The 16,607-nt window shown below is 29.5% G+C and overlaps 1 protein-coding gene across 2 annotated transcripts; it reads left to right on the top strand.

Annotated features, from left to right (window-relative positions):
- The first annotated feature begins 9,432 nt into the window (after positions 1–9,432).
- Positions 9,433–16,125, top strand: LOC127121292 (acyl-acyl carrier protein thioesterase ATL3, chloroplastic). Of its 2 annotated transcripts, XM_051051831.1 has the most exons (5): positions 9,433–9,643; positions 13,408–13,508; positions 15,421–15,530; positions 15,686–15,781; positions 15,868–16,122. In XM_051051831.1, the coding sequence occupies exons 1-5, from the start codon at positions 9,501–9,503 to the stop codon at positions 15,982–15,984; spliced, it is 567 nt and encodes a 188-aa protein (XP_050907788.1). In that variant the 5' UTR covers positions 9,433–9,500; the 3' UTR covers positions 15,985–16,122. The 2 variants fall into 2 exon arrangements, with proteins under 2 accessions (XP_050907788.1, XP_050907789.1); XM_051051832.1 differs by lacking the exon at positions 15,686–15,781 and having other exon boundaries at positions 15,868–16,125.
- The last annotated feature ends 482 nt before the right edge of the window (positions 16,126–16,607 follow it).

Here is a 16,607-nt window from a genome sequence, read left to right as displayed (position 1 = left end):
TTCATTTTTTTTATGGAAGATGTTTGATAAAAATAAATCTATATTAAGTAAAATATCTTTCTTTGGAGATGAAGTATAGTTTATACCATATTATTTATAATTTTTTATTTATAAGATAAATATATTTGATAAGTGTAATTTTTTACAAGTTTATAATTTACTTTTATTATTTTTTAACATTTCATATCTTAATTCAAGTAATTTTTATTATTTATTATTTATTCTCTTAATTTTATTATAAAAAAATTAATTAATTTAGCATAAATATTTAGGTCATTTCATATTTAGAAAGTAGTTCAATCACTAATTTTATAAAATAATATAAATTTAATTAATTATTTTTTACTTATTCTAGTACAAAATTAAAGACCGATGACATGTAGATATGAATCTCCCCGGTACGAAAGTGCAGATCTCCAGTATGGCAGAACAAGGGGAGTTTTTTTTACCAAAATATCCTTGATTTTTAAAAAATTCTTAAAATAATTATGATTTCAAAAAAAATCTCCAATATACCTCACTTTTTAGAGGAGGCGCCAAATCAATTGGCGTCTGCTCTTAAACTTAGAGAGGAGGCGTCAATTGGATTGTCTAGTGCTCCTTGTGTTGTTAATCCAATCGGCGCCTATGTGTTAAGCTTTAAGGGAGGCGCCAATTGGATTGACACCTATGTGTGTTTTGTAATTTTTTTTAAAAACATTCTACATGATAGACAAAGTCGAAATCAGACCAATTCATATTAATATTAATACCCATTTACACAAAAAAGACTGATGTTGATGACCGGGATCACCTAACCGACCTCGGGTCCCACATCCCCTAACTACCCGAACTCGTGGCCCTAACCCATGTTGATGATTCACCATAGGTGTTTGAGTATCTGAGGACCCAAGAACATCACTATCAACTGCAAAAGATTGCCTCAGATAGTCAGACAAATCAACGTAGTCTTGTGTATGTATCGAAGGGGTACCACCATAGCTGAGTTCATGACCCATGCCAGAGTAGTTGGGTTGTGTTTGAGTTGTTGGAGGGGCGACCGAGACGACTGAAGGGAGACATTGGTGTGAATGATGCGTCGAGGAAATCTTGAAATGATTGTTGTGGTGTTTGGTAGACATATGGTTGTTGAAGGTTTTGGTTTTGAGATGTTTGGGCTTCTTGGCTATGGTAGGAAGAGGGACAGTTGGTGTTAAATGACCATTGAGTATTTTGACTAAGGAGGCTATGGTAGGGTGATGTGTTGGGTGCATAGCGATGTTGGGTCTCTTGATGATGATCTAGTTGTTGGTGGTGGTACATGGTATGCTCTTGGTATTGTAGTTGAGTGTATGGTATGTTAGGGTTATATGTTTGTGTGTTTGTGGATCAGAAAGTTTGATGGATAGGGGGTTGTGAGTAGCCGGTCTGACAATGTTGTTGGAGGTTAGATGTTGAGCCTTCTGGTGTGTAAGTTGCCTGGCGTGGGTCGTATAGGTACATATCCTCGGCGATGAACTTAAATCCAACCGATTTGTACCAAACCATATAATTACGACTTGGTTTTTCTTCAGTTGGCATCACAACGTCGGTTAAGATATGGTCATGGCGGTGCTTCCATTTGCGACACTCAGATCTAGCGAAGCTTTGCCATGGGTTAAAGTTCCATTGGTCGTTAACTTTGCGTAGATGTCATTCTCATAGGTTTGTTGGGGGATCTAGGATGTGTTGAAGCATACCGAACTGCAATTTAACACGATCACTATTGTGCATCTCCACAGTGGTGATTCTTATGATCGGTGTCTTACTATCTACATCCAACAATCAACATAAATTCATTTGCACCAAAAAATTAATTTTCGTCTGCACAAGAAATATTACAATGTCATCTTCACTAAAATATACTATCAATGCTCACTGCAATGGTGAGACATATGAGTCTGAGTTATACGAGTTTTGTTTTCGAAACACCGATACTACCCAACTTACGATCAAGAGAAATTCAAATTTCTTGCATTTGAAAAAACGAATTGAATCCTGCATAGGATTCGGTCTTGTGTCAAAGACCACGTATCAAAATACATTTTTTTTAGAACAATCAATGCAATTTTTTGTCGCTGAAGGTACGAGATGATGAAGATGTTGAATATATGTTTGTTAGTCACGAACATTCTGGTTGCAACTCTATTGAGTTGTATATTACTCTTCAATCAAGTATACCATCTCAACAATCTCAAATAACTAATCAAGTTGAATCTGGTGAATTTGATTCAGAAAACACAGATGACGCCGACCCAGAAGCAGAAGTCAACGTCATTGATGAAGAAGAAGAAGAGACCGAGATACAGGTCGATCATATGTTGAACAACAACATTGAAGATGATGATCAACCAGCGCCATTACCTCCAAGTCATGTATAAAATCCACCTCAACATATGACAAACATGGATCTGCATGACGATGAAACATCCAAAAGTTTTTTTTATAACCCATATCCATGATCAGAGGGTGAGTTAAAAATGGGAGACATGTTTCGCACTAAAGAAGAATGTATGCGAGCTATCAAAAAATTTCACATGAATAACTCTGCTGATTTTACTGTGAAACACACTGATTCGAGAAGGTACGTCATCGAATGTCGTAACATCCTTTGTAAGTTTCGGTTGACTGCATCTCATAAAAATAGAAGCAACTCTTGGGAGATATCTTCTATAGACCCACCTCACAATTGCATTGCAACTAACGTTGAACAAGATCACTGTAAATTAAGCGATGCATTGATATGTCAAGACATTTTGCCGCTTGTTAACAAAGACCCATCAGTGAAGATGAGTATAATAATATCTCATATCGTCACAAGATATAATTATACTCCATCTTACAAGAAAGCATGGATTGCAAGGACAAAGGTTATTGAACATGTATTCGGAAACTGAGAGGATTCATACAAAGAATTGTCACGGTTTTTATGGGCTCTAAAAGCATACGTACCAGGAACTATTGCAATTATGGAGACATTGCCAGTATTTACGCCAGACGGAACATGTATTGCTGGAAATAGAATCTTTCACCGCCTCTTTTGGGCGTTTGAACCGTGCATCAAAGGTTTTACATTCTGCAAACCTATTATTCAAATTGATGGAACATGGTTATACGATAAATACAAGGGTACTTTGCTTATGGATGTTGCACAAGACGACAACAAAAATGTCTTTCCCATTGCCTTTGCTCTGGTTAAAGGTGAAATCACTGGTGGTTGGGGTTTCTTTCTTCGATATCTCAGAACACATGTCGCTCCACAAGTCAATCTTTGTTTAATTTCAGATAGACATGCTACCATTGAGAGTGCTTACAATAACCATGATAACGAATGACATGATCCTCCTTCTACTCATGTCTATTACATTAGACATATCACACAAAAATTCATGTGTGCAATCAAAGATAAGAACCTTCGCAAAAAATTGGTGAATGTTGGGTATGCTCTAACTCAACCGTCATTTCAATATTACCGTGATGAAATTAGATTGTCTAATGCAAATGCAAGAAGATTGGTGGATAACATACTAATAGAGCAGTGGATAAGAGGATTTCACGGAGGCTATTGATGGGGCCACATGACAACAAACCTTGTGGAATGCATGAACGACGTATTCAAAGGCATTAGAAATCTACCAATAACCGATTTGGTCAGAACAACCTATTATAGGTTGGTTTCTACCTTCGCAACCAGAGGTGAAAGATGGAGTGTAATGTTAATGTCAGGTCAAATATTCAGTGCATGTTGTATGAAAGTTATGAAAGAGGAAAGTATCAAAGCTAGCACACACGCGGTTACAGTCTTTGACCTCCATAGGCAAAATTTCAGCGTATAGGAAACAATGGACCATAATGAGGGGAGGCCAAATTTATCATATGTTGTCAAACTAAACAGAAGTTGGTGCGATTGTGGAAAGTTCCAGGCCTTCCGTATTCCTTGCTCCCATGTCATTGCGGCATACGCACATACTCGCCATGACGCTTACAATAATCTATCTGATGTTTACAGGGCCATTACCGTCATGAATGTTTATAACAAAAGCTCTTCAGTTCCTACCAATGGAGGAATACTGACCTCCATATGAAGGTGGCATAGTTTGGCACAATGATGAGATGCGAAGAAAGAAAAAATGACGGCCAAACAGCACGCGTATTAGAACAGAAATGGACACGGCTGATAAAATGATAAGACTATATAGTATATATCATCAACCAGGACACAATAAGAACAATTGTCCCAATCTAGGAGCAACATCTGCATCATAAGATAGTATCTCCTTTTAACTTTTGTAACCTTAGATTTTTATATATCATTATCTTTTTGTTACAACAAGGTTAACAATAAACATCACTACAACATAAGTAAACTTAAAACATATCATTTCTAACTGATTACAACACTCAAACTGATGTCATCTCGTCCAAACATCATTTCCCTAGCATCCTTATCAGTTTTGACTCGCACCCAATCAAATATATTATCTAGTCTCTCAATACTTCTAATTTTCCCCTTCTGGTATTTTTCCATCTAACCAACGAACCAACTCCCTCTTCAGTTGATCGAAACTACATATGTTCTAGAAGAGCATCAACATCGGAGGTTTGTCTCTCGAATAAATCACTTTTCCATAGCGGCGACGAACACCAAACATGTTTGCAATACGATAAAATGAGATGTGGAAAAATGATTCACACAACACCTCTATTTATAACACAAAAAATTGCACATTACACTGAGGCGCCTGACCAATTGACACATCCTCTACCAAATATAACATGGGCGCCAATTGGATTGGCAACACCATGTATTGTAGCCAATCTAATTGGTGCCTCCTCTCTAAGTTTAAGAGCAGGCACCAATTGGTCTGGAGCCTCCTCTAAAAAGTGGGGTAGATTGGGAGATTTTTTTAAATCAGGGGTATTTGGGTAAAAAAATTGAACAAGGGTGTGCTTGCAAGATTAACACTTCAACACCAAAGTCAGTTAGACCAGAGTGGTGTAACTTTCAAGAGTGAGTGAAAATGTATCTCTTATGGAACATATACGAGTTTATATGTGACGAATGGTGAAAACCACTTCCTCTTGACGCGACGATGAATGCGAGAGATTATTAGATTGAATCCAATGGATGATGATAAACAAGTAGCTCGGGTATGTTATGCGGCCTTCTGACGAGGGTCCGCATGTCCGTCGTTCTCCTGTGAGGATATTATGGATTGGGTTTTTGGTGTTTGGCCAGTCTTATTGGGCTGTTTGGCCGACCTTGAACAATAAACATAAGTCCTTGATATCATGTATGAAACTAGGGTTGTGACAGAGGCTTTGAGGCCGACCTTAAGACCGTTTTTTTTATCACAACGTACTTGGATTGGTCCCAAGGAGACAAGGTCTAAAACATGTTTAGTGGAAACAGGTGACCTCGAGAACACGCACATTAAAATTTTGTCTTGTAACATAAATATTTTTCTATGTAACTTCTTCACATGGGCTTAGGCTCGTTATGTTAAGGAGTTGCGACATTATTATATCAATCGAATGCACTCAAGTTGCTTTATGGGATTGAGGCTAATTTTGAGTCATTGGTATTATACTAAATCTTAATTGTAGATCCTCACTTCCTAGTTAGCTATAAAAAATATATCAAAACATCATAAGTCACTCTTTTCGTTCCTTTTGAAACAAAGATTTATGTCTCCATTTATTCATGTAATATCAGTTTTATAAGTGATTTGTTATTTGTTTCTTTCGACCTTTACTCTAGACTAGGGAACATTTATTAAACTTTGCAGTTTTCTCAAGGAAATACCTTTTTTCTCTACCTTTTAAGTTATTTCCATTTATTTCTAGCTGTTGACAATATAGGAAACCCAAACATTGCTTTCATGGAATTGTTTAGTAGGTATGATATAAGTGATGCTTCTTCGTGAATTAGAGTCTAGACCCTGAAATACTAGAAATGTATCATTTATAAGTAAGGTATCTTTCTGTAGACTTTATAAACACTACAGATAGTTTTTACACAGTGTGGGTCTCTAGAGGGTATACCGAAGGGTTGTATGGTTAGCTTATTTAGGATTGACATCATGGAATTTTGGACGTATTTTTTTATTTCCATGAAATTCTCATAACAAACTCAAAGATGGTAGGGAACATCAGAATAAATTAAAGGTCTGTGATTATATTAAGGCCTTTAAGTGTCAGTATAGTCGGGAATCGAATGATGATAAGGTTAGGTGGTGGACTAAGTCAAAAACTCCATTTTGGAAGATGTAAATGGAATCAAAACCCACATCTCATAAATGATGGGGATGTGGACTTAAAAATAGGAAGCAGATGGTTCACCGATAATATCAATATTGTCCCTAACCTTCTTGGAACAAGGTTACGTAATTATGTATCTCTCTAACAATACTGGAAAACATAAAAATTTACATTGATACTGCATTATCTTTAATCTCATTTTTTAATAGTATTTTAATAAGAGAATAAAAAAAAAATTGTCATCTACTTTTAAAATCTATTTTATTGTATAAACTATTACAATTTAAGAAAATTAATTGATATTTGTTCGAATACAAATATTTGGGTTAAAGCAATTTTTTAATTTTACAAATCAGATAACACTTGTTTGATGAATATTTTTCTTTATTTTTTTAATTACTATTTTTAATAACGTTTCTCTTAAACAAAATAGGAATTAATTATTTTCGATAACTTTGATAATTTTTAATAGTTTAAAAATTTTAAAAATATATAAAGTTGTAATGACTATGAAGAATGTGATATAAAGTATGGAGGAGAAATCATTGTGTTAAAAAAATAATAAAACCATTTTTTTAAAAATAAATTATAAGAATATTTAAAAAAAGAAAAAGAATAGTATTAATAAGATTTAGCTATATAATATTTTAAAGTCGAAGAGATAAATTCAATGTTTTAGAAATCACATTGGACCTGTCGATTGAACCGATCGAATAAAAAATCTAAGGGGTCATTGGTATGGTTCAATTGATGGATCAGATAAGATATTAATCAGTGAGAATTGACCAAACTTATCAAAATCGATAAAAATTGAAGAACCGATGGTTTTTAAAAATCGACGGATTAATTGTTTGCTTTTTTTAACAAAATACGACTCCGTTTTGATAAAAGAATTTTAAAAAATTAAAATATAATAAGATTTTGCTTAAAACTTAATTGGAACACCTTTCACCCCTTAAATCTAAATTGTATGCATTATTTAGTTATTCAAGTTGATTTTATTTAGATTTGTATTATGTACTATTTTGTTGTGTGCGATGATTATGTTTAGAATTTGAGTTTAAAGAATAAATTTGTTAAATTATGATATTTTAAAATCTTGAAATTTTATAGGTGTCATGATTTTTTTTAGAGACTAGATCATTTGGTTCGACCAATTTAATAACTATACTTTTTCTTTATATAGACTAGTTTATTCAACCGAATTATCTAGATTAATCTGGATTAATGATGCAGTTCGACCAATAACATAGTGGTTCGACCAATAAATTAGTGATTAAGTACTCTTATTAATTTGATGACCAATCTAATTTTCAAAATAGTGAATAAATTTATTTGAAATGAATTTTTATTACTTTGAGAATTTAAAATAAAATTAAAAAATATAATAATAATTAGAAAAAAAAAGTAAAAAAATGGGGTTGCACGTTTAATAGAATAAAAGGTTATATAGTGAAAATAATTAAGAAGCACAAAAAGAAGCATACATGAATTAAAAAAATCATATTTTTTAAAATATATTTTTTTATCTTATTTTAAAAATATAAAAATTATTAAAATTACATTAATAATCAATTATAAATTTTATGTGTTTTTTCTTCAAATTTTATAATACTAAAAATTGAAAAATAAAAAGCAAAATACAACTAAGCTGTTTCATTTTTTGCTTTTAAAAATTAAAAAATAAAAAAGGATTTTTAAAAACATCTTTTACAAAATATTATATTCAAATAAGTTTTTAAATTTTAAATTTTCAAAAACTGAAAAGAATTTTTAAGATGAATTTCAAACATGCACTTGATGTTTTCTTGTTTTTGGGATAAGTATCACTTATGCTCTTTTAATATTATCTTTGTTTATAAAAAATAAATTCTAATATTTCACATTTAATTAATAAATATGAGTATAATACAATAAAAAAACTCGCAAAACCAATTTTAAAAATTATGGTTTCACCTAAACTCGAACCGAATGTGGGAGATATGGTTTTCAATACCAAAATTGCAGTTAGGTTTTGGCATGTTATAAATTTGAATTGAAACCAAATTTGAGAGATGTGATTTTCAATACCAAACTTGCAATTTGGTTTTGACACGTTTGTTCAAAGTTTTATAATTGGAGTAAAGCTCATTTATTATATTTTAAATTTGTATTAACTTTTTTCCTTTTGGATTGAGTATCTCTATTACTCTATTGACTCAATTGCTTATAAAAAAAAACTACACCACAAAACCAAGTGATAATCTAAGATGCTTTTTAAATTTTCAATTGGATTAATTAGTTTTTATTAATGTGCCGCTTATTTTATATTTTTTTTATAAGAAAGTCTTATATTTAACGTGAAAGTTAGTCTACACCATCCTCATTCTACATTAGGGTTGTTTGTGAGTGTGAGTCGACTCATGAATCTATTGATCCAAATCAAATCAACCTATAAATTATATGAATTCATTTATTTACGGATATATCAAATTCAACCTATAATAATCAATATAGTTTTGTTTCGAATATCAAATTTGAATTTTATAACCTGTTGACCTAATTAATTGATGTGACTTTAATAACTTATTATTTTTATTATTATTTTAAATAAAAATATAAAATTAATATCTCACTAATAATCATAATCTTTTTCAAAAAAAATTATTCTCTTCCAAAAATACTAATAAATCAATGAGTTTATGTAATTATAAGATTAAATGTTGTTTCTTATTTTCTTTTATATCATTTCCAACTTATGTATTTTATGAAAATAACGTATCTTGTTAAATTTTATACTATTATCAAGTGTTAGGTTGTGTTGATGATTTTTATTAGATATTGTATGATGTGTTTCATCGATTTTAAGTATTGTAAATGAATATGATTGTATTGAGTTGTGTTGCATTTTTTTTAAATCAACAAAAAAATTCATAAAAACAAATTTATATTTGAAACACAATCCACGAATCCAACCCATAAATTAACGGGTCAGATCGAACCAATTTTAACAATAAAATTGTAGATTAGTCGACGAACTCATTCTATTTAAATTTAAACGGACTACATAAAATATTAACTCAAATTCAATCAACCTAACTCATCTACTCTCCTAATCTATACTATATATATTTCACTATATTTTAATACAATTTGTGCACTTCAAAAAAAAAATGTTGCATCCGTTTTCATTTTCTAAGGCCAACCATGTTTCTACCAAAAATTTATCTTCCCCACTAAATATGAATACCACGTCGTTCCACTTCTCCAGAAAAGCTCCCACTTCTTTTTCATTTCCTTACAAGTCATTCTATCCACATGCACTTCAGTCAGCGAGTGCTAGAACTTCTTCACCACTCCTTGATAATGTCAAAGATAGCAAAAGGTACATGCAACTTCTCACTAAAAACTGGTATATATTTTCTGAGGGAACCTTTAATACAATAAAGTTAGATATTAATATTTATTTACTAAGTGTGTAATTTTTTATAGATGCATCTAAAAAATTACACTAGAGTTTCACTTTCTTATGATTAAAATATATTTATGATTTTATTTGATGACTGTAATTTTGGACAAAATTATCTAAAATAAGAAATGATAAAGGTTATTATATATTTTATCTGGATTTCGTCTGAAGACAAATTTGAAACATAATATTTTAAATATTGACTATCTTTGCAATATGTTAAATGTTTCTAAAGATGTAATATAATTAAAATAAAATATTTTGATAGAAATTTTTGTTTTAAATTATTCGGAGATGCTATTCATGTGATTTGATGTTTAAAAAAATCATAACACTGTCTAATTTTACATGAGACATTTCTATCAAGCTATCTCATATGATTTTGGATTTGATTATTTTTCCTTTTAAAAAATTGAATTTTTTTTAAAATGAGATTTATAAAAATATTAAATTTTGTTTAAATTTGTTTTTTTTTTATAAATTAAAAGATTAATATTTATATTCTGTAATATAAATATATATTATTAAAAATTAAAATATAGTTGAAATTATAATTTTTTAAAAGACACGTCTCATTTATTTTTATGAAAATTTATTTAAAATAATTTTTTGAAGTATTAATATTCATAAAAAGTAATATTAAAATGATAAAATATTTAAAATAGTATTATAAAAATAAATATTCAAAGGAATTTTTTATTTGAAACATTTTTAAAGGTTTTAAACAATAACTATCATTGATTCTCAAACAAATTTAAATATTTTACTAACAAAACTGAATAAAAACAGTCTCTCTCATTGATCCTCATTTTTTTGGACAAGTTTCTAAACCCATCATAATAAATAAATAAAATATTATAGAAACAACTATTTTGGTCTTGAATTTATGAAGCGTTGGGAATATATTTCTATAGGATATTATAATTGTAAATATTTTTTCATGAGTCACTTTATTTGCAGTTATATTAACTAAATCGACTAATAAAAGAATGTTAGTTTGTTGTAAGTTTAGAAAATGTATGTCGGCTTGTATCCAAAAATTCATAATTAGAAATACAGACGACAATATGGATGACAAACACCATCAAAAATTTACTGTTATAGTATGAAAGGTCTTTTTGGCAATAATGAGAGTTTTAAAATACTTTTTTTTTTAATTTTTCAGAATTTTCATTTCAATCTACAAATATAGATTTGTTGAAAAATTCGGTATTTTTTGCATCATTATCATTTTGAATATAAAATAAGCACTAGATTTTGTATGAATTTTGTTTTAGTAAAAAACTTACAAAGGTTAAAGGTTAGATAACTAAAATGATTTATCATGTTACAAGACAATAGATTAAGTAAGGAACACCAACCTCAAACTAAGACTTCTTTTTGCACTTACAATTCATCCTAAAGATTGTTTTCATACTTCTTTAAGTTTTTCTTTTTTCAATCTTAATGTTTCAATTATAAATGTTTGTTATTTACAACGTAGCATCGAATATATATATTTTTTGTGTATGCGCTCTGATTGGTTAGTGTGAGGGTATTATGCGGGTCGCTAACGTTTCATGTGAATTAATGGGTTGACAATATTTCAAGTGTTTATAATCATTACGTGGACGACAAAGATTCATTTATAATCAAAATTGTATCACTATGTCCCTCAGATATTTTTGAACATCAAAGGTAATAGGTTATTTCTTTTTTAAATAAAAAATAAAATAAAATAATGACTTTCTCAACCCTTTGGTTTTCCGCCCACTCGAGATAATTGATTACTTCTATTGCAGACCCAAAAATAAAATGATGAACTATAAGGTGTATCGCTTACGTATTTTAACTTTCCACCAGTTTTTTTTGGGTTGTAATATTTCTAAGTATGATTAGGAATATGTTTCTCAATGTTGTCAGCCAAAGAAATAATTAAATCATTAAATTTTTGCCTTAGATGACAATATTGAGAAATTTTTCTAAAATATAAAAATTGATTACAAAAAGTGGAATCAACAACAACAACGTCATTCCATTAGATGAATTGCAGAAGCAGAAAAATATTTTGTTCAATGTTTGTAAAATTAGTTTTTTCAATGAATGAATGTATCAACAACAACAACATCAACACACAATAATAAAACAAGTCCTCAATAGTTGCAAATTAGTCCTTAATAATTCCCAACTTTAACAAATTGGTCCCTTTAAAATTTTAAAATTTCAAATTAGTCCTAATTTTTTAAATTTAAAATTTGGCCCTAAAACTTTAAAATTTGTAAAAGTGACCCAAAAATCTAACAATGATTTATGTTAATGCTTTATCCTAACAAATTTTTTAAAAAAATGAATGAAATTCAATTTAATCATTTGAATCGCTTAGAATTTTAAATTCTTTTAAAATTTCCAATTACCTCGTTCAAACACACTCTTAAAGTGAGAATTATTTATAATTACATCTAGGTATATCGATGTGTAAAAGAATGGAAGAGACAAGAAACAAAATTGTAAAAAACAAAAAATCACATGCCCATTGGGGCCATTAAAGCCGTAATGCCCATTATAGGTGTGGCCCGAGGTTTCCACTATGCATCTCATGGTGGAAAGGCCCATTGTTATTGTTTAGACAAAATGATGATTATTATTGATGTTGCGATTTATTTTCGCGACTCTTACCATGACTACTAGGACAATTACATCTATCGTAATTGGAGGGTGCATTGTTAAATCCACCATGGCTGTCTATGCAATTTGTGTTCATATGATTTTGATGATGAAAATAATTGAAAAAAGAACATTATCTTGAGATGTGAGAAATACAAAATTGTTCCAGATGGTTGCACCAATATTTGATAGTTGATTAGAGAGCAGTTTTAGATGTTGCCAATACAATATAGTATTAGAAAATTTCTCGATCCTCACTTGAGAAAAGTCTTGTTCTAGATAGAGTGCACTTGAATTCTTGTTGTAAAAAATTTAAATAGTCGGTTCCATGAAAGTTCAACCTTTGAATCATGCTCGATGATTATGTTGAGCAAATTACCAGATATAGTCTCGTAAATCTATCGTTGGACAACTACATCAATATACGACCAAAATTTAGGATTTGTTTCTTTGAGAGAGGATCCGGAGTATCATCCATATCGGAAGGAATGAAATGACCAATGATTTGGTAGACTCTGATATGTATCTTAAAGAGATATGACTATATATTGACTTTTTTATATATAACCTAATTTGATGAAATTGGTCATATTAGAGATAATGAGGATATGATGAGTGACATGAGTACGGATTATAGTAGGAGCCGAAGATGATTTTGGTTGTGAGAAAGCGATTGAAATAGAGTATCAAATTCTACAATGAAATAGGAAAAAGGCAACGAGTGTTTCAAAGAGATATCTTAGTGCTTAAAATAATAAATTTTTAAAGAAAAATATACATTCAAATGTGCTGAAAATTAAAATACTTAATTTTGTCTACATATAATTACTTTATTTAAATACTTAAACAATAACCTTATGAAATTTATTATCATTACTCTTTTGAATAATATTGGTACTGACTTTTCTAATGATTATTTTTGGAGTTGAAATGCAATAAGGAAATAGTGTTCAACAATGAATAAGACAATATTTGTTCATTCTTAGGTTAAAGTTATCACAAGCATCTTGTACTAATTTGGCTTTGTGATTTTGCAGCAAGAATAAGTTCTTCGATGTAGAACTAGAGGTTCGTGAGTATGAGTTGGATCAGTATGGTGTAGTCCATAATTCTGTTTATTCTTGTTATTGTCAACAAGGTGATAACTCATGACCTAATTCTATCTCTCCCTATATATATATAATCTCTCCATCTAACTTCTATTAATATTAACTCTAGTAAAAATATTATACATATTTTTAAGTTTATTTAATTTATTTCACTTTGATGATGAAAAAAATTAAAAATTAAAATTTTATATATAAACCACTTGCATGTATATCATCACACCTTTTTTTTCTTTACATACAAATAAGATAAAGATCAATATGTGTATCTTAAGATAATTAATAAGTCGGTCTCATATATATATATATATATATATATATATATATATATATATATATATATATATATATATATATATATATATATATATATATATATATATATATATATATATATATATATATATATATATATATATATATATATATATATATATATATATATATATATATATATATATATATATATATTATATATATATATATATATATATATATATATATATATATATATATATATATATATATATATATATAAAATATTGAAATCTATTATATAAAATTCTAAAATTATTATTTTTCTATCTAGATTATATTTGATGATCTAAAAGTTCTTTTTACCAATTTGTCTTTCGAATTTTCTAGTTAATAAAATTGTTTCGGAAATTAGATATAAAAAAAATATAGGAATATGATGATAATACAAAGATATAACATAAAAAAATACAAAATTAGAAAAAAAAAATAGGATCGAAAATAACACAATGTAAAAATTATTACAATATATAAACTACTATCAACCACTTCCACGACCCCAACACACCAAACATTTTCCAATGTATATATTTAATTATATTTTAGAATACTCTAACATAATAATTCCATATTTTAGGTTCTTAAAAATAACTCTCAAATCTTTACCTAAAGCATCTCACACCGTACGGATCTAATATTTGGGGGATTATGTACATTTCAGGTTCTTAATAATAACTCCAGGCATTTATCTAACATATCTCCCCCTATGGAACTCATAATTGAGGGATTGTGTACCTTTCGAATAATTTATTGGATCTGGCTATGAACCCGGATATGGGATCCATATGTGGTCTATATATAGGGGTGATAAAACGGGCTTGGCCCGTTGGGCATGCCTGCTTTTCCCGCACTTTAGTGCGGGGCGGACCAAGGATTTAGGCCCTTGCTCTCTAACGTGTCCGCCCGCCCCGCCCAATTTTCTTCATGGGCTTTTGCGAACACGAGCATTTACATGAACGTTTTCATTTTTAGACTTAAAAAGAAAAGTGTCTGTGAACTTTCCCCCGCCTCTTCCTCACTTTTTTGCAGGGGACAAACCTAAGTTTTAGGCTCGCATCATCAACTATGATTGTCCCGCCCTGCCCCGTTTTTTTACAGGCTTTTGCCGGGTGGGCCTTAACGAGACGAGCATGCCCGTTTTCCACCCCTATCTATATATGATTGAGATAAGCAATTATGACTAATTTGAAATATCAAACACAAAAATCTTACTCGTACGAGCCTGATTCTCAATCATTATTAAGTGGTGGCGATATGAACAATCAATCAAATTAAATGCCTTTAATTGAGTTTCCTTTCAAGATGAATCAAAGTCACTGTATAAAGAGAAAAGTATCATAGGGATAAAACACACACAATTTCACTCTGTGAATCAATTCCAACTCTTATTAGCCTAGCACAGGTAGAGTTATTAATTAGTGTACCCATTGTGTACAATAGTATAAGAGGAAAAAAAAGGAAAAACTCAAATACAAATTTAAAGTGTTTTTTTACTAATGCATTTTGTAATAAAATACTACAGGATATAGTACTTCTTCAACATATATATATTTTCAACCAACACCAATGAATATATACTTTTTTTACATGCTTAAATTGATTACTTATATACATAATTTTTTTTATAAGGTTGGAGTGATTTTATGAAAAGCATTGGTATTAATCATAATGAAGCGATTGAAAGTGGTTCTGCATGGGCAATGTCAGAAATATCTCTCAAATTCATTGCACCTCTAAGAGTAAGTCATGTTAAATATTTTGGTCAATTTTATTCGTTAAATAAGTACATATGTTTATTTATATAAATGTTTTAATTTTAAAAATAATATGAAATTTTTCAATGCATAGATTTATTTGTCAATATTTGTTCTGATTTAAGAAAACTTGAAACCAGAGTCGAGACAAATTTATTGTAAGGATTAGACCTTTAAGCGTTTCAGCAGCTTGTTTTTGCTTCTCTTGTTTCATCTATAAGCAACCAAACCAAGAGGTTTATTCCCTTATTTACACTATTATATAATTATTTTTTCCCTATCTTTGAATATATTTCTTAAAGCTTCGTGAATTTGATGACAGCCTATTCTGGAAGCAAATGTCAAAGGGGTGTATCTGAACAGATATTATCGTCCTATTCGTATTTTGAAAGATATGAAATTTAAAATGGTTAAATTTATCAATGAAAATGATATTTAATTCGTATTATTTGTTATAAAGAATAATATCAAAGATATCATGGTCAGTTTCATAATAGAAGTACGCCTGTAAATTTCATCCAAAAGAAACAAAATTGGACACATTAATTTGTGCTATATATCAAATATTTTATATTTTATATATGTTCTCTTACATTTATTTTAAGTTTAATGTTTGTCTCTATGATTTAAAAGTTTTAAATTGATCTCTTGTTGTTAATGTAAGGTTAAGTTGATCCATCTTAGCGTATCTAACTTGACAATTAATATGTTGACTTTATATTATATTTAGTGTCTTTCTTATTTCATGTTTTATTTTGGACCCCGAAACTTTAAAACTTTCAAACCATTACATTAATTTTACATCATGATTAATTGGTCCTTTCTTTAATTTTAAAATTATCCCCACAAATAAGATATATCGGTTGAAATATACTCTCCTTCCTCAATCACTTTTAAAATTTTAATTCATTACTGAAATTTAATCGTTAAAAAGAGGAGGTATTAATCGTTGGCTGAGTGGTACAAAATCTAACAACTTCAACTAAATGAAAACTAAGTTATAAACTCATTAAACTAACTAACAAACTTAAGAATAAAATATAAAGAGTTAACAAAATAAAA

Source organism: Lathyrus oleraceus, chromosome 2 (genome assembly GCF_024323335.1).
Source record: "Lathyrus oleraceus cultivar Zhongwan6 chromosome 2, CAAS_Psat_ZW6_1.0, whole genome shotgun sequence".
In the NCBI taxonomy this organism is placed as follows: Eukaryota; Viridiplantae; Streptophyta; class Magnoliopsida; order Fabales; family Fabaceae; genus Lathyrus; species Lathyrus oleraceus.
Note: the sequence above shows the minus strand (reverse complement) of the source record. Positions and strands in the feature narration are given on the sequence as shown.

Coding starts and splice junctions, on each gene's coding strand:
- LOC127121292 (XM_051051831.1), top strand. CDS start 9,501: ATGAATACCACGTCGTTCCACTTCTCCAGAAAAGCTCCCACTTCTTTT. Junction 9,644..13,407: donor AATGTCAAAGATAGCAAAAG/GTACATGCAACT, acceptor GTGATTTTGCAG/CAAGAATAAGTTCTTCGATG. Junction 15,782..15,867: donor ATAAGCAACCAAACCAAGAG/GTTTATTCCCTT, acceptor ATTTGATGACAG/CCTATTCTGGAAGCAAATGT.